Here is a 22,260-nt window from a genome sequence, read left to right as displayed (position 1 = left end):
GTACATCGTACTTTACGCTGAACCATAAAGGTAGAGGAGATGAAGAAATCTTCTTTATCGAGTCACTGACAGAATCATTTGTCATTTATTTTATTTTGTCCTTAACAACCAGATCAAATCAAACAAAATAAAATAAATGACGAAATATATTAATACTGTGAAATAGAAAAAATGAATTCTTAAAATATTTCAATTTCATGATTTTATGACATCTGTATCGCCATTTTCAAATTGATACAGTTTTATGCAACTTTATATAGTTTATGTATAAATATTATGAATATATGTAAAAACAATGAGCACCCTTAAAATAATTTGTTTCTAAATGAAGAACATATGTAAAACAAAATTTGTCACTACATTTAGATCTTCTCTAGAATGGTTAAGAAATATTTGGCACATTCACTTAGAAATTCAGTATGTACCAGCCCTTGTAAATATTGTACTTTCTGTAGATAACTTTTTAATCACCTTCACTAGTTTCGACATTGCACTGACTGTGCCATTCCAATGTGTGAATCACAATTCTTGGTCAATACACGCATTCCGCTTCTCCGATTTCTTTACGATAAATTATTTCAACCGTTTTCGTGAATGTACAAATTCAGGAAAATCGTCATACTATGTCTATAATTAACATTTAAATACCAATTAATCGTTTTAAAATAGTTGACACTTTTTCATTATTTGCATGTTATACTCTCATTCCTAAATTAATAAGAGGCTTAAAGACAACAAAATTGTAATAAAACAAAATGTGAAAGTTGAAAGGAAAAAGGCTTGAAATAGGTTTCTACTGACAACGATATTTAGAAAGAGGATGACTACAATAACAATAAGTGACAGATGATACAAAAGAACTATATTTTAATCATAATTAAAACATTATTCATATCTCTCAGTGATCATTAAATAGCAAATATGTATATTTTATGCTTTGGAATATTATATACGTTTTCCTTATTAAACAATCATTTGATGACCCAGCTTCAATCATGTTGCACAAATTCGGTAACGATCATCAGTGATCACCATTACGGTCAACATGTTGACAATTCAAAATTAAAGAAAAGCACGTTACATCTGCGTAACGTTGAAAAGAAACGCAGAGAAAGGGGTAGAAAAATAACAATGAAGACATACTGAAATTTTAATGTGATCTCGTACACTTGACCGGAGATCATTATCGCGTAGTCGTCTGGAGAGACGAAACATAAGCTGCTTCAGGGTTAATGACACCGAAGGAGGAGTACAGTTGCACAACCGTAACGTTCGCGCAATTTTCTTTGACTAATGTTTCCTAGTTCAGCAGATATCGGAAGCATACTATCCCTGACAAATAAATGTAAACAAATCGGTGTAATTATTGCAAAAATTACAAATGCGTTAAAGGTAAAACGTACCGTTGCGAATACTATATTTCCAAAGCGCACCGCGTAAAGTCTCAAAATAAACTCTTCAATATTACCGTATATATTATTTTCCAAAATATTCAAATGAAGACTTTCATCTACCAATAAAAACAAATTCTCATTGTCATCGTCTTTCATCTTAAACGCATTTTGTATTTGCATATGTTTACTACGTTGCCTGACCTATAAACATTAAAGGAATGATACTTTAACATTATCATAATTTTATAAGGTTAATAAATAATTATTTGATATAAGAAAAAGAAATGAGTTTGCAGGTTTCATGATATGAAATTATATATCGAAAAATGGAAAGGTAGAAATGAATGAAAGTGAAATAAAAAAAAAAAGATTAGAGGATTGTATTGTTACATATAATATTATAAATATTATATACTGTTTATGTAGCGTCACTTCGATCTTTAATGCTTTGTGACGCTTCCTTGACATTTAACGCCCCTCGGAACGCCCTCATGGGGTGGTGCCGCCCACGTTGAGAATCACTGCATTAAAGGGTACAGCAGGATAAGGGAGTCAAAAGTGTCCTTAAACTAAATTAAATCGACCATGAAGCGTTCGGCAGCTTACAAAGGAAAAACATTTTGTATCATGTTACAACCCTCCACCTTGACCAGGAGGGTGGTTACAGGGAAACAGGATTATCAGGTTGTACTGCGTTTTCCCCATTAGACCGAGTAACAAAATTCTGAAAACAAGATTTATCGCATCATAGCTACCGAGGTGCATGTCGGGAATATTTGTTTTCTACTCATCAAGTGGAAATCGTAATTGCAAAGAAAAAATAAAGATGACAAAAAATTGGAGTTAGTTAATAGTCTTTAAGTTATTATTTTTCTTTAGTGTTCGTTATATGGATTTCAATTATAAAATAATTATCGAGGAGACTACTATATATTTTTGTATAGACCACTATTATGCCTAAATATATACGAATATTATTTATGCATTATTTAACAAACAGCACAGAACAGAAGAGTTGTGTGCATTTACAGAAACTTTTTGGAGCTAGTGTACGTGAACAGGATATAACGAAAGGGCTGATTGTATTTGAGATTATTAACATATTTACTTCTTCACTTAAATATACTATAAAATATTCATTTGACTATAAACATCACAGAGGTCTATGTAAGTATTATAAAGCAGTAAAGTATTTTTAAAAATTGCAGGAGAAATTAGAATACAAGATGTAAGTATAATTGAAAATCACAAAAAAGCAGGAAGAACACGTTAAAAATGTTTCAATAACGTATTTTACCGAGGAAAAGTTTCCTGAAGCAATAATACCAATAAATTATCTGTGTTTAATATGGTGGCATGTTAGGCTGTTGGAATACTGTAGTTCCAGCCCTGGCAATTATCCACATTTAACCCTATTACGCGGTTAATTAGGACGTTCTCTCTACGTCTTCTTATGGGACACCATAAATTGCTTCCACTTCCTTCCGCGCTGTAATAAGCTGATGAAGTGTAATAATCTAGCACACCATCTGACGTAAAACTAGCTGAAGTAATTAAATTTACATAAATGTCGCAAATCAAATTAATTCTTGAACACACATATTAAAGTTCAAAGCTTGGAAATGAAAAAAGAAATTAAATTATAGATGTTTCCTATTCCTTAAAAGTATATTTACATATATTAATCGATTGAAAAATGACAAAAGAATCTTATACTTATTCAAGATTTTTTTTGTTTCATAGAAACGACTTAAAAATAAACTGCGAACATTTTACTATATAATTTCTTAAATTATTCTTCATATAAATTTTACCTTTTTGCTTGATGAAAACTCTTCTTTTAATCAAAAAGGGAAGAAAGAAGAAAAGAAGTAAATTATATACGTTATATGTGTACACACAAAAAGTGACGAAAAAATAAAGACGTTTCTCGAAAACAAAGAAAACGATTTTTCTGATCAATGCGAAAGACATGTTTCGTCAGTCTAATTAATGAAGAACGCAATTGTTTCCAAACTTCAGAGCGGCGGCGTGTTTTCCAAAGTAATACGATTTCACGAGAATCGCGTTGCGCGGCGAAGCTGAAATTTGAACTTGACACGAAGAATTCGAAACCATAAGGAAATCATTAGCGAATTATCGATCGGGCTGCGGATAACTAAACGCGAAATTCAAGGACCGTGGAATCGACTAGGGAAATCGGCACAAACCGCGATTTATGCACTCCTTGAACGCTGGCTGGCGCTGGCTCTGCGATCGGTATCTCGAACCAGTTACACGATTGCGTTTCTCTCCTCGCGTTCTATCTAAAGCGCATAATCGTATGACATACAACGACCCGGTCGTTATCGTCTAATTTCTTACCTTTCTGGAGCCACAGAAAATTAAAATTATTAGTGTTAAACGTACCGTGAACCGATCAAACGCCCAGAATTAAAATTTCATTAAAAATCTGCGTTTTCTTTCGTCCATTTAACATCGGTGAATTCTTTTACAAAATACACATGTTACTTTTAACATACATACTTTATATATATGTAATATGCTAAAATGATTTAAATGATTGAAACTAATGAATACAATCTAGGACGCTCTTATAAAGATTTATATTAATTTCAGGCATAAATTAATGCAAGTGCAAATACAACGAAACTCATGAACAACTGGGACCAATAAAGAGTATACTCGTGACCGGTCAGCAAGATATTAACTTTATATTCATTCTTCTATTGTCCGATCAATCAATTTTTCAATTCTTATCTTTCGCTTTGTCTCTGTTTCCACTAAGAACAATTTATCGTCTCAATTATTTCCTTTTTTTGTTTGCCAAGTTATTTGACTGGTTACGATAGGAATAAGTATGCGCAAGGTGCAGGTACAGTTAGTGTTAAGGTCTTGAAAGTAATATCAAAAATGTGTACAAACATATTCCATGTTTATGATTTTATTAAAAAAGATGGATTATAGATTACTCAACGGAGAGAAAAGAAAATTAGAAGAAAAATTAAAAATAAAAAATTATATATATATATATATATATATGTAACATGCACAATAAGTTTCCAGAATACAAGTTGAGAACCACTGGTTTGCGTTAATTAACCAGTACGTAGGCAAAATATCCCAGACTCATCAACCTCCCCAGATAAATTCAACATGTGTTCAGATTACGATACGGGATGTGGGGCAGTGCTAGGTCAATGGTTTCAGATAACAAAATGAGAATTAAAAATTGTTTCTTTAATATTTACTTAAAAACCGAAAGAAACGAAGAAGTTAAGGAGTTCCTCTTGTCTGGGTATAATGATTCTTATTAAAACGTTCTCCTAGTATGACGGGCCAAAGGAAACAATCTTTGTGAATTGAAAAATATATGTAAAAAATATCAACCCCAAAGTTTGTATCTAGACTGAAGTATGTTTAAAGAACGCACTAAATATTTAAAAAACAGGCATATTGCTGGTACTTCGAGTTACAGTGAGAACCAAATTATCTCAAAAAAGTAGTTCCATGGTGAACATAATTACGCAAATTGTAATCGCTTCAAATCAAAGAATCAGAAGGGTTCTCAATTTGTGTAGATGTGGCTGTCTGTATCGTAATGAAGTAAAAATGTTGAACAATAACAAAACGGCAATGTTTGAAAGAAACAATTCCATTTTTTAAGTTGCAAAACTTACACTTTGCAGATACTTAAATAATTTTAGTAAAGACAAAAATAGGACATGCAATGACCTTTTAGTTTCTGTTTCCGTTTCACCAAGAAAACTGTTTCGACTGTTGTAAGATTTTGATGAACGCTGATTCAGCAGTCAACGCAATAACCTCTTAACTAAGAATGAGTTAACTCGTCATTCAAGTTCAGTTTCACTTCTCAATGAAATTCTCAATAGTTCTCCGTTTTCGTATTCATTCAATAAATACTTTTTATGTTTCATGAAACCACAGTGCCCGTACTAGTACGAACCACGGGACATTGAAGTGTACCATTCTACAGTGTTTACTGTATTAATTTGATTCGTCACGAATTGCGCTTTCATGAATGCGCACGTTTGAAAAACCCACGGTTGGAAGGTTAAGAAAAAAGAGGAAAGAACTCGTTTGGATATTATTTCTCGCGCGATACAGTCGTTGTCGAAAGTGAAAAGGAACAGGCAACGACTACGCCGGACATCGAGAGGGAGAGTTTGATACCGGCGGAGCACGGATTCGCAGTTAGGAGGACGATAACATCTCGAGACATTCCTGGTGCACTCAGACGGCACTCGAAAGCGTAGCAACAACGTTGTCTGATGTACGAATATCTTGGTGCGTATGGCCTTGAAGAGGGCGAGCCAAGATTAACGCGAGACAAGTTAGCCAAGGTCGCGTTTGCCAGCCACTCGAAACCCGTACCTGGCTTTTTCCATGCTTCCCAGGTGTTAACTTTTAACACGATCATTCAACGAGTCGGGTTAGGGTAGATGCATCATTAGTGACCGCTTTTGCGGAATTTTTCTGAGTTTCGACGCGTTTATCTTTAACCTTTTAACGGCGGAATTTCAGGTTAAAATTCTTTATTTGCATGTGAATTGAAAACAGACGATAACGAGTATACTCGTCCAACACCGTTAAAGCGTTAATAATCATTCTCCGAAGTACAGGCGGTTGATTGGATCTTCTGTTAACACTTTAACGGTGGAATTTCGGTTTAACATTCTTTATTTGAATGTGAATTAAGAACAAACAATGACGAGTATGTTCGCCGAACAGCGTTGAAAAATTAAAAACATACACAAAACAACCGAATGGTAAAGAGTGGTTCAGTATGTTTGGTCTTTATTATAAATAACGTTTAAGGTATTATAATAAGATATAAAGATAATGTTAATCCTTAGAGTGTGTGAGCGCATATATGCGTTTTTCGATCTTTTCGATCTCACACGTGCCGTAATGGCAGTTATAAATGTATAACATTAATATACACGTTTCTTAGCATCATTCAATTTGGCAGAACTGAGGAATTACAATCACAACTTAATTACACATCGTGTGAATTAACATAGTTCATCGATTTTCAGTTCGATCGAATTATGTTCTTTGTAATTTTGTCTTATGTATCTGTGCCTAGCACGTCATGCTTGTTTCCTGTATCCTCTACTTATTTCTCTAACTTCATTTCTTTTCTCTTTTTTCATAAGATCCAGCTGTTATAGACTTAATAATGCACTGTTCCAAATATTTAAAATTCAGCAGGTGCGCGAAAACTTTTGCGGGAGATTGTAAGCGATATGGGTTAGAGAGTAGGTTACTGAGAATCGAATGGGGTACAGGTTACGATTCGAAATCATGTTCGAGACAATCGGTCAGGAAATGATATTTACTTCCCGAATGGGGATTCAACGTATACGGTAACGTATAGTATCGCTCATAATTATTCTTCCATATATTAATTATTATTATATAGACGTAAGAATCCGACCATGATACTAGAATCACCAGATAAGTCAAAATGACCTATTTCAGGTCTGTTCTTTCGCCATTACAGAAAAGGTGCAGACGATTTTCTGAGAAATTATTGAATAAATTGATTCAGATACACCCAAACCAGAATACAAACAAATTAAAATCCTAATAAATGTATTTTGACAGAATGAATAAGAAAATACAAAACAGACAACTTTACTGCTCGGTAGTTTTAATGTTAACTGTACATTACTATACCGTTGACATTTACTGTACAGTTTATTCTATCGCTTTTAGAAAACTTGATATTCGCTCATTTCGATTTCACAAATTAAAAGTTTCAAAGTGGACAATTAGGATATATATTTGCGTATTTGCATCAATCGAAATCGACCCAGCAGTTACCAAATACTGTTTATAAAATTCAACATGAGTCAAATTTACTTGTTTCGTAAATCTAGCGTTGAAGTCACCTGAAATAATTATGATCGTTAGTGTATAAGGTAAAGGATCCTCTTTTCTCTTAACCCCTAACTGAATGCCAGCCAAAAGGAATCCGCCAGAGATGTGTTCGATTCCTCGAGCCACAAGGATCCCACGGAGGCATCGCGAAAGGCCATCGTGAAAGTGTTTCGCGATCTGGCGGTGCGCGCGTGTAGTGGTCGCGCGTACGTGCGAACAAATAACGTTAACGCTGTACGGTGTCGTGAAACGAAAGCGAATCGACGGTGGCAAGAGTCGAATGAAACCGTTCAAATTTTCAATCAGTTACCAAATCACTGTAATTCGATGACTATTACTTTTACTGTTTCGAGGGAACTGTTCTGACGAACAGTGTGTTGATCGAAACTTCCTCATCATAGATTAATGCGTGAACAAAGCAACTTTTATTTCCTAGAAAAAACAAAATGTGAATTAAATGGGAACGATTCTTATCCTTTGAAAAAGTAAAGTTGATAAAAATTTCAAGTTTTGTTATATAGTTGCCTTTTATATTTTGCTTGCTCTCGATTTTTGAAATAATACTAATTATTTCAATCAAGTAGTATAAAAGATATTCATAACTTTCTTTACTATTAATCGTTTGTTCAAAAGTGTATAATCTTTCCGAACTTTTATTAATTGAGTATGAAATAACTGTTACAAGTAGACTTTTATAACAGAGTTAAAGTACTGCTGCACACTGTTATCTTAAAACAAATAGAAACGAATCAAAAGTTAAAAGTTTGATATATAACACTTACTTATAAAAGCTAATAATTCCATTCGAGTCTTAGTCGGTAGATGTAAGGAAAAAGGAGTAGAGTACAGCCAAGCTGAAAGGTTCCCTACCGATCTCACACCGTTTATATTCTTTTTCACTTTGCCTATCCGAATCGATGATAAACTCGCGAAATCGCTTCTCTGCCTGTTGCAATCGAATCCTACGCGTTCACCATCGGCGCTGCAACCTCGTGCTGGAACCTTCACGCTGGAAAGCCTGCAGTGAGCATCGTCCGACAGTGGGATTACCAGATAGGTCAAAATGATCCATTTAATATTTCTCGTTTTATCAATTTTGAAAAAGTCAAACTCGTAACAAAGATTTCAAAGTGGATTTAAAAAAATTACTATCAATCAATTTCCCAAGTTAACATTTCTCCAAAATAAGATATTATTTTTCTATGATCAATCAATTCCAACATCCCAGCTAACAACGAAAAATATCACTAGCAGTCAACCTGTTTAGTTTTAGCGAATCAAGTTACAGAAGGAATCATAAGGTAAAGGGATAAACATCCGCACTCTGATAATGACACACGTTCCGTTAAACATAGATCTGCTTCCAATTTACCTCCAATAACATCATCGTACACGACGCGTCAAGCCTAGCACTGCGGGGTTCATCATCGAGATTAAAATCCTCCAATCGAAATCGTTGAAGACAACTCGTCTGCGGAATTATGTAACACGGGCACTTAACGGAAGCATTACTTTAGTGCCATTTTGAAATTTCAAATACTCATAATATATTTTGTTTAATAATAAATTTACAATTCACAGTTTATTGTATTAAAAACTATTGATAATAATAACCGACAAATAATATTGTAATATTATATAAGAATATTACAAATTATCTTGAAATATCCGATATTACTTTCGATGATTTTATTCTATTTTTCGCGCGGAAATGGGGAATCCTAAAATGACAGGAAAATATTCGAATTCAAAATGAGCGTGCGATTGATTAAATGAATGGAGATACCGAATTAATTCGTGCGCGTAATATAACCGAGAAATAATAACGCGGCAAAGTTCCGTTGATCCTTTTACCGATCGCTCGGCAAGTTTCATCGCGTTTCATTGACCTTTCATCGTTTTCTTGGTCATGAGAAAAATCGGATTCATTGTGGCGGTAGACGTGGAAGAGTGTTACACGTTGAATCGTGTTTCCCAGGCTGTGCGGCGCGTATGTAACGGTATTGTGTAATGACTTACACGTGAGTCGACACGATAAACGCCAACAGTTAGTCGAAATGACGGTTTAATTATTCAGGGTCTCGTGTCAACTCGAGCAACAGCTATAAAATTCCATTAGCGTTAAATGTATCGGGGCTTCTGCCCCGCGCGACCGCGGAACTGAAAATTACATGACGCCGCTAATAACCATCTCAGGCTTGAATTTCATTCGATCAAATTAAAAAAAAAAAGAAAGAAAGAATGAAAACATTCGCGTTATTTTCGAGCTGAAGAAACAAGCGCGAGAAAGATTCTTCACGAGCACATTCGATTTTTTACATGAAAAATGTAGCACACAAATTTTAAAATATACATTTTTATTGTATATTTTAAATTGCGTCAACCACATTGGGTCATTAGCAACTACTTTAAATTATGTAGATGATTATCTATGTATATGATTGTATCGTGTACTCTTTAGTTGTGGATGGCTGATTAAATTAAGCGTACTATTTTGATTTCTCTTAGAAATTTCAAAATATCAGAGCACGAGTGAATTGTCCGGGTTACTTCTTTAGGGTCCTTTTTAATTTCATATTTTCTTTTTTCCCTATGGTATTTAATGCATGATGTGATAATGTGTTCGATTGAGTTCACTGTGTTGCATCGGTTGCACATTGGCTTGTTTTCGTTCTTAAACTTCGATATACTTTATTTATACACAATGATTGGAAATGAAACTTTGAACATGTCTTTTATATAATTTTGAATATTTTGTTTTTACAATATTCTATATTACCCTGCGTTCCGAAAATTAAAATTACTAGTGCATATGTAAACACGAGTCAACTCGTGACAATAGGCAGAATCAAAAGCAAAAAACAGTTCCATTCGACATTCTCCGCGCATTTTTCTATAATTCTATATTTTCTATTTATCCCTTCATATTTCTCTTCTACATTTCCCAATCATTCTTCCCGCGAGTTCAAACTATTCACAATCCTCGCTTATTTGTTCATAATAGCGTTCCATATTTTCTACACATTTTTCGTTTCACATCCTCGCCGGTTGACTCACCAGTCACACGCTGCGCGTAGCGCCGACGTTGCCAGAAAAGAGAAAATATTCGCTGAAAACAAAGCAGACATTGCGAAGCGTAGAAGTGTTGCTCCCCCGTCAATGTAACACGCAACCTGTTCCAAAGAGGACCTGTTTCTTTCTGTACGCGGGTTTACGTACAACCTGACCGCGACTCGACTAACGAGTTTTTATCCAGCTAATAAGCGGATCGGTGAAACGATGCCTAGGTTTCAGCGAGGCGAGGCCCAAGAGGCCATCCGAAGAATATTCCGGGGCGCATCAGTGCGCCTAGCCGTCCTCCTAGATTCCACGCGCGCATAAAAAAACAGTCGAGTAATTATAAACGATCGGGACGCGTAACGAGGGCGACCAAAACGAATGCGTGTCGAAGGAATGCGGCTCTCATTAAGCGCAGCATCCACGTCCCGAGGTCTACGGGGGATATTTTACAATGTCGGCTGCAAAAAATTCCATTCGTTTACGTTCTTCCCATGCTCGAACCCTTAAAAACGCGTTGTCGACAGAGTTCATAGAAATTCCGAGTTTCAAGAAAGTTATGAACGGTTGATCGATCGGAACCGACGCGCTCGCGAGATTCGGTACGATACTGATCCGAAAGAGTTCGATGTCGCGGTTCTCTGTGTTGCAATCCCTCTAACACGTTTACTGTTACGAGAAACATCAGCGTTTTACGTATCACTTATTCCTTTGTGACAAATATAAAAACGAACAAGTATTAATTATTTGCTACCACGATTCTTACGTTACACTGTTACCTAGTTATTTACGTTATTGAACATTTTTATTCAACGTCAGTTGTCTTATGAATTATAGTTGTTTTCAAGTCATATCAAAGCTCTGGCCTCATGGGATCACTGTGGCAACGAAGGCGTTAACCTCTTGTGCTGGAAATCAATTCCGAGATTTGGCAAAGCCCTGCGTGAACAATTTTGCTTTTACCTGTTTTACGCAGACATGTACAATACGTTACTCGCGTGAGCCAAGCCGGCCTGTGCCTTAAAAAGTGAAAAGGAGCAAGGGGAGACCTCCATTTGCGGCGCACGGCCCGATAGTTCTGGTGGACTAAGTGTCGGCACTTCTTTGTTACTGGCCGAGCCGCGAGCTGAGGTGGAGCATGCGGCCAAATCCCCTTGCCCCTCTTCACTTTTAAGCCCCAGGCCGACTGGGTTCACGTCAGTAATGCACTGTAGGTAGCCCCGCCCCTGAACTGTTAGTTCCCCACCACTTTTTTCGGTACTTGTTTAACTATTGTTCGAAACAAATTTTTTTCTTATAAATTTGTCACTTTCAACAGAAATGTTGTGATTCGTTAATTTTGCTCATGGGATATAGAGAATTTGCAAAAAATCAGTAAATCAAACAAATATATATTATTTATGACGTGTGATTATGTATTATACATTATATTATTGTATCTTATGTTACAACATCATTACATCACATTATTATATCATGTAATATATGATACATAAATACATATTTTTTTATATGTGTACATGAAATCGTATATAATTTATATGAGTAAATTGATTGTTATATGCCATACAATTGCATGCTATTGCAAACTGGTATATTATATTCTCGTATTTTCGTGTAAAAAGTCAATACAAACCTGCCTTTAATTTTGACCGCTAAGATCAGTCAAATACCCCACTGTGTGACGTTTAAAACTGACCCGATATTGGCCGAACAAGGGTCGATCATCAGCGTTGCTGACAATGAGAGCCAAAAGCAATAAGAAAATCGGCAAATCGCGATTACATAAACGATTATATCACGACGAGCTCGTCACGGTCCGCGGCGAAGCAACTGGTCCGCGCGGACTTCAGCGATTCCGTTCGCTGACAAAAGCCACGATTTTGCAACCGAGCCGTGTCAAAATACGTACGCATTGCCCCTGATATAATCATGCGCTTGCCCAACACGAGATAGATAGATAGATAGATAGATAGATAGATAGATAGATAGATAGATAGATAGATAGATAGATAGATAGATAGATAGATAGATAAATAGATAGAGGGGGTGGGGGTGGGGAGAGAGAGAGAGAGAGAGAGAAAGAGAGAGAGAGAGAGAGAACAGTTACGACCGCGATTGCGTAAACACGATTCATCGCAGCAATTACAAACGTAACTCGGCTTCGACAAAGTTTGCGAAGAAGCAAAGGCGATACGATTTTCCAATATTTTGGCTCGAGTACGTTGGCCGACGACCAACCCTCGCGAAATCGATTCGGGGTCCATTTTGACCCGCACCAGTGTATTTACGTCACGATTACGTCACGGAGTAAAGTGATTTAGAATATAATTGCTCCGATGGAAATAACAGGAAGTGTATTTAAAGGTGTTTAAACTTCGATATTTTGGAATTACTGATTTGCCAAATTTTCGATCACTGTATAATAATAGTATCAAGTGACTGGATTGGATAAGTATACAGGATTGATGACGTATTTCGTCTAGATGGTTCACAAAAAGTATTATTAGCTTTTAAAGGACCATTACCCTTTTAGAAAAGGAACGGTCCATTTTTGTGAAATATTTATGCGTTTATATCTTGTAGATAGAGACTTTTATTCGATTGTTAACACACTGTTGACCACCAATCTTACGCAGAACCTATCCCATGTTACCGGTTATTATCCCATAATTAAATATGCGAGTAAAATAATGTAAATAAACTTCGATATACTCTGTTTATACATAATGAATTCAAATGAAACTTTGGACATATCTTTTATATAACTTGTATATTTTACTTTTGCAATATTTTGTATTTCCCTGCTCTTGAAAAATTGAAATGGCCAATGCAAGTGTAAACATGAGTTAACTCGTAACCGGTGAACAATGTGTTAACAAGTTGAATAAGAATTTTATTTAATTCTGCAGTATTTTGTTAGGTATTGTGTAAGCCTCCGATAGATTTAGGGCGGATTTACGTGATCGACACAGATATTTACAAGATTTCAACGCTTTCAAACTGCTTTCCTTCACCATGTATAGATCCTGCTGATTGTACCGAACCGTTGCCAATTACAATGAGGATTAGAAAATCTCGTCAACGAATCGAATACGCTTAGTTATTGTCTGATACCGCGGCACTTAAATGAATTTTCACGAGGCAGCGCACCTTGAAATTCAACGGGCACGGTAAGGAGAGTGGAAAAAGAAGCAAGAAAGAGGTACACCACACCGGAGGTGGTCAGAAGCCGGTCGTAAAACCCGTTTTAGCAGTTCGAGTGCCGCGATAGCCCAGTTTCGTGCAGACAGTGTTTGAATATTGAAATTAGACCGCTTGAAATTCGGCTGATCGAGCTGGCCTGATCCTCAGCGAATTTTATTCTGCTCTCTCGCCTCGTTGAACGTCTCAGCGCATCTATTTTTTAACTTTGTCTACGTTGCTGATCTTCGAACTTTCGAATTTAGGATCTGTAAACTTCAAATATCTTCAAATTATTTGTTAAACATTAAATTGGATCGTATTAACACTTTGATTGCCACGTGAACTTGTACAGGGGATGCAGATATGATCGTTCGACATTTGACTATGTTATATTTGTACCGATAATAAGGTCAGAATCATTTTCATATTGTTTCTATGCAGTATATTTAACAGGTGTAACCATATAAGACAATAAATAATAAATGAACTAAATTAAATCAGCAATGAACGTTTGGTAGCTTATCGAAAAAATATATTTGGTGGCAAATTTCAATAATCTACTGGAAACTACTACCTTAATCGAGAAAAATTGTAAGAAACACTATTAGCTAACACGAGAGAGTAATTATAAGAAAGAAATTGAGTTCAAACTTATGGTTGGCACATTTAGATTATTCCCTTTCAAATTTTACAACTTCATCAATTTTTCGAATTTCGTCACTAAATCAGAAAGCTTAACGTACTACTAACCACAATAATGCTTTACATTCAATAACAAATTGTTAATTAATGTCCAGCTATTAATATGATTGTTTCTATTACTAATGAAGTGTTTCCCATGGTAGCCAACACATCAAGCTATTTATTTTAGTGTTCTGTATTAGGGAGCCGTTCCATATTCGACGCTTTTACCCTATATGACGATTACACAAAGAAGATCGCTTTACGAAACTTGGAAACGATTATACCTCCTTAAAAATGATGAGAAAAACGTTTCATCCGAGTGCATTTATCCGGGTAATACAGTCTCAAGACTTGATTGCGGCGATCTGTTAAATAGCCAAAGGTTGTAAACGATTATCTGGCGAGAAGCCTTAAACATCTGTTTCAAGTGTAGATGATCGTCACGAGTATCGATGTTCTCTTAGGTTTATCGGTAAAACTGACCTTACGAAACCCCGGAAAAGCAACAGTCGCGTGGGTGAAGATAATTTATCGCGATAGTTCCGTCCAGTGAACGGAGAGGGAGATCTATAACCGTCGCAGCGTGTTTCAAAGCTGGTCAAACTTGTTCCCTGCTACTGTTCAGTTACAGATCGTCCAAAAATTTAGTACAACTGTAAACACGAAGTAATCTAGAAACATTAAAGTGGTCGACAGTTACGAAACACACGGAAAAAGTTATTTATTGCCGTTTACATGTCTAAAACTGGCATCGAAGGATAGTTTTCAATTTATTAAAGACATTTTATCTGGAACAGCTAATTATAGTGTGCGCGAATAATTTGTCTTAATCCTTAAAAGCATGATATTACCACTTGGCAACGCATCTATTGTTTGTTTCATTGTTTTTGGAGTTTCTATAAGTTTGGACGTAAATAACTACGCTGACAGTTTTCATAATAGTCCACGATCTGTTTATACGTAGCATTCATATTGCAGTCTCTTGGCAACAAAATCCTCTTACGAATGACAAGCAAAATTTCGGAAGGTAATATGGATTTTTAAAATCATAAACTACATTCTGAATTTTTCGTTTACACCTAATAATCTTCCGAATATCCAAATGATCGAAAAGAAGCCTGTATAAAAGTTGTATTTAACCCTTGTATCAGTAACTAGCTATCTATGTAAATACCCACTTTTACATTTTCTTCAGTATGCTGTGTTCTCGTAAAAATTTGACAAAATTGGTTCAGATCCCAGTTCTTCGAACACTTTAACGACAATTTATTTAAAAAATGAAAAGTTTAAGAAGTTGAAAAAATCGAGAATATTTCGGTTGCCTAGGCAAGGGTTAATTTCGTGGATGAAATACGGCTCGGCGGTGGTATTGTGGAGCGGCTCCCTCCCGCGCGCAGAAAATGACGAATCCCGCAAATAAACGAAACCTGGAGACAGAAAAAACACAAAGCACCGGAAGTGGGCAAGCGAACGAGTTAATGATCGGCCGGGTCACTGACACTTTCCACGTAAAAGGCTCGGGCTGGAGGGCAAGTTGCATGCGTGCTTTTAAGTGCGAGCGTAAAAAGTAACGGGCCCTGCTGAAAAGCAGTCGACGAAACGACCTGTAGCGAATCGTACGTCCCCCTTACCTCGTTGTCCTTGTAGGGACCAGTTTCTCGTCCCAGACCGGCTCACTCAGGAATCCCGACAGCTTTAACGCGTGTTCCCCGTCCAGAATTATAATACCATATTTTCCTTTCCGATAAAAGCGGTATTCCCGATTTGATTTTTCGGGATTTCGAATACGCCATCGCCGAATGTGTATCAGGATTCACCACGTTTCGAAAATACACTAAGCTACTCGACGATTCGGCCGTTTCGATCGTTCGATGAAAAGTTATTGCATATTTTCATTAATCCATTTGCATCATAAGGAACTATGAAAAGGAAAGCCCTTGTCAGAAATTTTTTAAGAAGTTTTATTTAAGCAGAAAAATTATAACAAATAAAAAGAGCTACTACTAATCCGAATTACTACTTTTATTTTCGATAACACCCTCCGTTTTTATTTTCTAGGTAACGGAAAATATAACGTTACACTCAATTCTCTTGTGATAATGGCCAACAAAATTCGCCAACAGAATTTTATTGTTCGTAATTCATTGGAAAGACGAATTCTACGTTTTCTCTACCTCTGTGTTTATTCTGAAGGATTACGATTAATAATAGAAAAATAGTACTCCGTACGAGAATATGGTATTCATTTCTTACAAAATGTGGGATTAACGAAAGTAACATTATCTTAAGCTTTGTTTTTATTCCTAAACAAGTGGTTGTTAAGTAATTAATAAACAGATGGCGCGGAAATCGTTGTGCATATGTCGAAAGTAATTGACAGGAAGAAAACGAAATTACGTTGAATAGCAAGGAGGAGGTTCCAAATCAAAGCAACTGACACTTAATCAGCGTAATGATTTACTCCAGAAGTTCTTTTAAATTCTATACAATCTTTACAACATACAGCTTCATCGAATACAATCGACGAACTGATTGAATGCGTACAAAATACGTTCAATGCATTAAATATACAAACCCTTGTTTTTCTAACATCGGAAGAAGCAACTTAACTCTAATTTGTCTAGAAGCAATCATGTTAACAAAAGGAGATAATTCCAATAAGATTCCGCACATTAACATTAGAACTACCAGATGAGTCAAATTTTTAAAAATTTGAGAGTGCTTGATACATCCAAAATGATTCACACTGTTAAAGAAGAGTGTACATTAAACATATCGAAAAGATATATAAGGACAATTATAAATTATTCGCACACCATGGAATCTAAAATAACTTTAACACACTGAGCTCATAAAACAGCAAGTTTGACATGAAATAAAAAAAATACTAACAAAGGCAGAAAAAAAGGTCGATCTGCTATTTATAAAATATATAAAATCGTGTTCCTCAAATGTCATATATTTTCGCCTCGATTATTTTAGGTTACATTCAGCGCGAAAAAAGAAATTTAATTTATAAGAGAACATATTAAGGTGACATTAATCGATCCTAAAGAAAATTTATTAGATAGTAGTTACAACAAAAATATCTAACAAGTATTTTTATGGTGGCCATCATTCGTACCAACGTGTTTTCCAGCAATGTCGGATACTTGTGTCGACCACAATCCTACATTTTCCTTGAAGAAAGTAAAACTATTTTCATACAGGTTTTCATTGAAAGTCATAATTAAATTAAAAACTTGGTGCATTGAAAGCATAGAGTATACAAACATTTCGAAATGCTGTACTTTACTTTCAATTTATTAACATTCTTAAAAGAAGAAATAAATTTCCACCGAACCGCTTGGTCAAATTGCTTCTGGAAATGTTGATTTTCCATAAAAGTCTGCAATCTATGCATAACATATAGAACGACATTCGTTACATTTTCAAAACATTTTATAAACAGGATTCGCTACATTCAAATATAATCAAACGCCAGTGAACTGGTTAAATATTTAGAAACAGCCTTGGAAGCAGTCACCGTTCATTTCATTCTGATCGCATTCAAAACAGTTCCATTCCTTTTTTCATTCATCAAGTTTTCAAAGCTCTTGAATGGTCGCTGCACAATATGACAACTCAGTCCCGCCGATATCAATTTTGCCATTTCATGCTTCATTCCGCGACAGCGCTGGATGTCCGTTAACGTAATAATCAAAAGTTATTATTGAATCATGGCGGACCGGTCGCAGAAGTCGCCCTTCCTGCTCCTCGTCGCCGATGTAACGCTTTTCAACTGGGTCGAGGTTCAGCAGAGAGCTTATTTTTCCAGAGGCCAGTTCGCATCCCTGCCGATGTAGACCTGTGTCAGGGACGGAAGACAACTCGAGAGAGCTTCTGCAAACGGTTACGCGAACCGCAAGGTAAATGACTCTGTCGCATACAGATCTTCATCATAATTGCAAGCATACGCGGATACTTCGTAAAAATTGCACAAGGTCAATTGCGTAACCTGTTACGAATTGTTTTTTTCCGAAACTACAAAAGATATTGATTTCGTCAATAATTATTTTTATTCTCTTAACCTATATTTCCATTTATGAACACGTTAAGCGCCACGTCCGATACTGATGACCGACGCTTCTGAATTATTTGGAAACAATCGCAACATGCAAGATAACCCCAATGTCGAATGGAAATGTTTAATAACGTAACTAAGCTGGTAATAGTGTAATGCAAAGATTGTAACACTAAATACTTAATAATTGTTCCTGCTTTTCTTTGTCATGATTTTTGTCAAGATTTTCGTGGCACTTACATGTTAATCCTTTGCGGTCGAATGTCGCCATAATGGAAACTTCGAGCTCTGATATCTAAATTCGAAATTTACAAATGAATAATTTAATTATTCAAGTAACGAAAGATTGATATATACTTTTCTTTTTTCTAGTATTTCAGACTTCGATGCTTAACTCAGTTGTTTTATTAAAATGGTTTTCTAAAGTTTAACAAATTCTCGCCCGATAAGATATTTTTTTAAAATGGCTGAGGGAAGATTAAATTCAGTTCTTTTTAATGAAATGTTATATCTATTGATTCCGCTTTTGTTTAGGTAATTCATTAAATTGATTGTTACAGTTATAGTAACTTTCTTTCACGGAAAACAGATTTGAAAAAATTTATAATGGAAGTTACGATTGGTCTAATGTCCTTCATATCGAGCTACATTTACGCTGATCATAATATTTTCAAAGGAAATGAATGGAGAATGCTGTGGATGTTCTATTTAATTAACGATCGAGTCTTGTTCATCGGCGTGTAATCTTACGGCTTCATACACTTTTGTTGTAAAATAAGCGACTTTGAAGATTATCCGTCTTAGACGTAGGATCATCCAACGGGTAATCCGATACTTTTCTATTAATTACACGTGTCATTTGAATGCAAAGATTCCCACTAGCAATCAGTGAATTCATTTTAATATCAGAAAAAGTATATCTAGCCACTAAAAGAAACACAGTTACAAATAAGTAAGGAATATTGTTAAGAAGATAATGCTTCAAATTAAACAAAACTACTTTCCAGAATTAATGTTTGCAATGCCTTATTGAAGAAACCAAGTTTCTTTGCGATTTATAGGATGCAAGAAAACAACCGCTTCAGTGAATTTGAATTGTTAAATTTTTGGTTTACTAACTTTTCTAAGATTTTAATGGACACCAATTTTACTAACTAATTTATCAGAATGATTGATTTTAATATTATTTTGCAGTTATCGATAAAAGTGATAAGTATTCTAAATTATTTTACGAATTAATAGAATCAAACGTTTCGTTTGAATATTATAACCAATGTCCTGTAGAAACTTAAAAAATCTAATGCTCTAACTTTTATAAGAATTACATATCCATAGTATTATATTTTATATTTTATTTTATATTATATTTTATATTATTATATTATATATTCGTTAGTTTTAATGTTAAAGACGTTACGCGTCGTGTCTTAAATCGTTTTCTTGAGCGGAAGCGGTCGTTCCTCATCGGCCGCGACCTGAATGCGTCGCGTTCACCGGCGACCCGCGCGCATGTGGGTCGCCTTTAGCCCACTTCGCGACAGTTCCAACGATGCCGGTGACTCGAATCGATCCCACGTGGAAAATTCCAGGTCGTCGTTCGCGACACGCGTGCTGGATGCGACGGTGACAGTAGTTTTCGAATCGGAACGGTCTGCCGCTCGTTCGTGGCTAGACTTACGCTCGAGTTGCCCGCGAATCGCTGCAACCCCTTGCTCTCAAACATTCTACTAATTATTCTTCTGTACCTCGTTTTTTTACTTGGGTTTATTTTAATCAGTTAATTGCGTTTGACGCTGTGTGCAAGATGAGAGATTTTTTAAACTAAATTTCTGAGTTAACAGGTAAGGTGGTCACATTAACAATAAAGTAATTAGTGACCACCAACATTTGGATACATTACTTATTACTTAATAAAACTTATTGCATTTATTGTGATGAGGTTTTGAAAATAACTGTTTCAAACTATTATACAGGGTGTTCCGTAATTGGCGGTACAAGCGAACAGGAGGAGATTCTACGTGGAGAACTAAATCTATATACGAGACACCCTGTATATCAGATCCGACTGAAACAGTTATGGAGAACCGAAATGAAGTCGTAACTGTTGTTAACCTTTGAGCATGGACGTGCGGTCTCACGGACCTCTACATCAAATATTGTGAATTTTGAAATTAGTGAAATTTTCGTTATATAATGGATACTATTATATATAATTCGTTTATTAGTTGCCACAAACGCGAATATTTAACATTAATCGGTAATATTCATACTTTCATGCTTAAAGGTTAAGTTAAATTCACGTCTATATTTATATTATTTGATCACTCGAGTCTTTCAACTGTCTCCTCGGCAAGAGATAATAATGCAACCTTTAAAGTGTTTTTGGTGTGACTACCCTGTCGGAAGGTAAACTTATTCTAGCATGTTTTTCCGCTATAAATTCTTCTATCAAGTTTAATCAAATCACCAACATCTCTCTCGGCGTTTAACTCGTTGCCTCATGAATTACTTTGCAACTAGGCTCATTAATTCTATATTTACCGTATATACTTAAACTTGTTTAGACATCCTTACACGTATCTCTCTTTTCTCTAAGAGAAATTTCAAACGAAAACATTTTATTTTATATTTTTGGCTTATTAGATTATATAGAAACATCCCCTCCCTTTCCAGCTGTATCGTGAGTTTACCAACTTGTTATATGTTCAAATGAGAAAAAAGCGAAAGCTCACCATTTTGAGCGTTTCCTCCGGTCTGAGCAAGTAGAACATGGATTGCAGGTGCTGTTGAATGTCGCATCCTGCTGTTGAAACCTTCCTCGAGGGTATGGCCCTTTCGTTTGGAGGCAGAACCAGGGCCGCACCCTTGCCAGCGAAGTAACATTCGCTCAGGCTGTAACACAAATCAAACGAAAAATAAGTAAATTAATAGAAAGTTTTTACTTTTCGTAGAAGCAAAAGAAGAGAGAGCGAGCGAACGAGGGAGAGAGAGAGAGAGAGAGAGAGAGAGAAAAAATATGTCTGAAAAAATAAATGATCTCTTTTAAATCTTCTATACGCGTTGCATTTCTTAAACCGGGATTCAAATTCTGTAAACCTCAACAATTTTAACCTATCCGATATGACACTCAACGTCTTTTTAATCTGAGACTAATTAACCAACTGCGGATTTTATGCGTTCCCAGCATTTTTGATCATTCAGAACTCTGTATGAGATTTTCATCTTCCTTAAGATATAATAAAAAATGTAAGAATAAGATACATTTTTATCGTATCTGGAAAACAACAGAAGTCTTAAAACTTTCATCACTCTGATTTCTACAAATTAATCCATAAGAAATCTAGCTAACTGTTCTGAATCCTCGCCTAAATGGTCCTAATACCAATATTAACTTGCGAGAGTAACTCTCACAATGTTCTTAGCTTGCCATCACTCGTACTTATGTTTTTTGTCTTTATCCAAGCTAATGATGTAAGAACAGAACCCAATTCAGACCTAAACCAGATCACTCAAATCTTCATATTTCGTTCGACGTTCATAAAGAATAAACAGAACGTTTCTAAATATTTCTTTGTTTCTAACTTTTTTTCTAAAGCGTCTATGACAGCACCTCCTATACTCGCCACGAAGAGGTTACGAGATCCATAAGTCTTTCTCGCTGCTGCTCGGTCTTCCAGTGATTAGTACATAAACATTTCGTAAACATTCGTCATATGTTTCACGTTTAGTTCATGCAGGAACTTCCCCTAATTTTAATACTAAAACTATCAAACAGATCAAATTAACCCACTTCAGAATTTGTAGTTTACAAATATTTAAATCATAGAGACGTTTTCTAATTTGTATAAAAAATTGGAAATAAATCACTCTAACTGCTATTATATCATAATTATTGTTTGTATTTACCAAAAAATATATGTATTTATGAAAGTAAATGCATTAGAGAAGAATAGTTAAACTAGCCTGTAC

The 22,260-nt window shown here is 35.5% G+C and overlaps 1 protein-coding gene across 6 annotated transcripts in view; it reads right to left on the bottom strand.

Annotated features, from left to right (window-relative positions):
- Positions 1-22,260, bottom strand: part of ssh (Protein phosphatase Slingshot) — an 84,433-nt gene that overhangs the window by 31,747 nt on the left and 30,426 nt on the right. For all 6 annotated transcript variants that reach the window (XM_031987621.2, XM_076365937.1, XM_031987622.2 and 3 more), the window contains one exon: positions 21,024-21,183. In XM_031987621.2, coding sequence (XP_031843481.1) covers positions 21,024-21,183 — 160 coding nt within the window. The remainder of the gene's footprint in view (positions 1-21,023; positions 21,184-22,260) is intronic.

This window comes from Nomia melanderi, chromosome 3, assembly GCF_051020985.1.
Source record: "Nomia melanderi isolate GNS246 chromosome 3, iyNomMela1, whole genome shotgun sequence".
In the NCBI taxonomy this organism is placed as follows: Eukaryota; Metazoa; Arthropoda; class Insecta; order Hymenoptera; family Halictidae; genus Nomia; species Nomia melanderi.
Note: the sequence above shows the minus strand (reverse complement) of the source record. Positions and strands in the feature narration are given on the sequence as shown.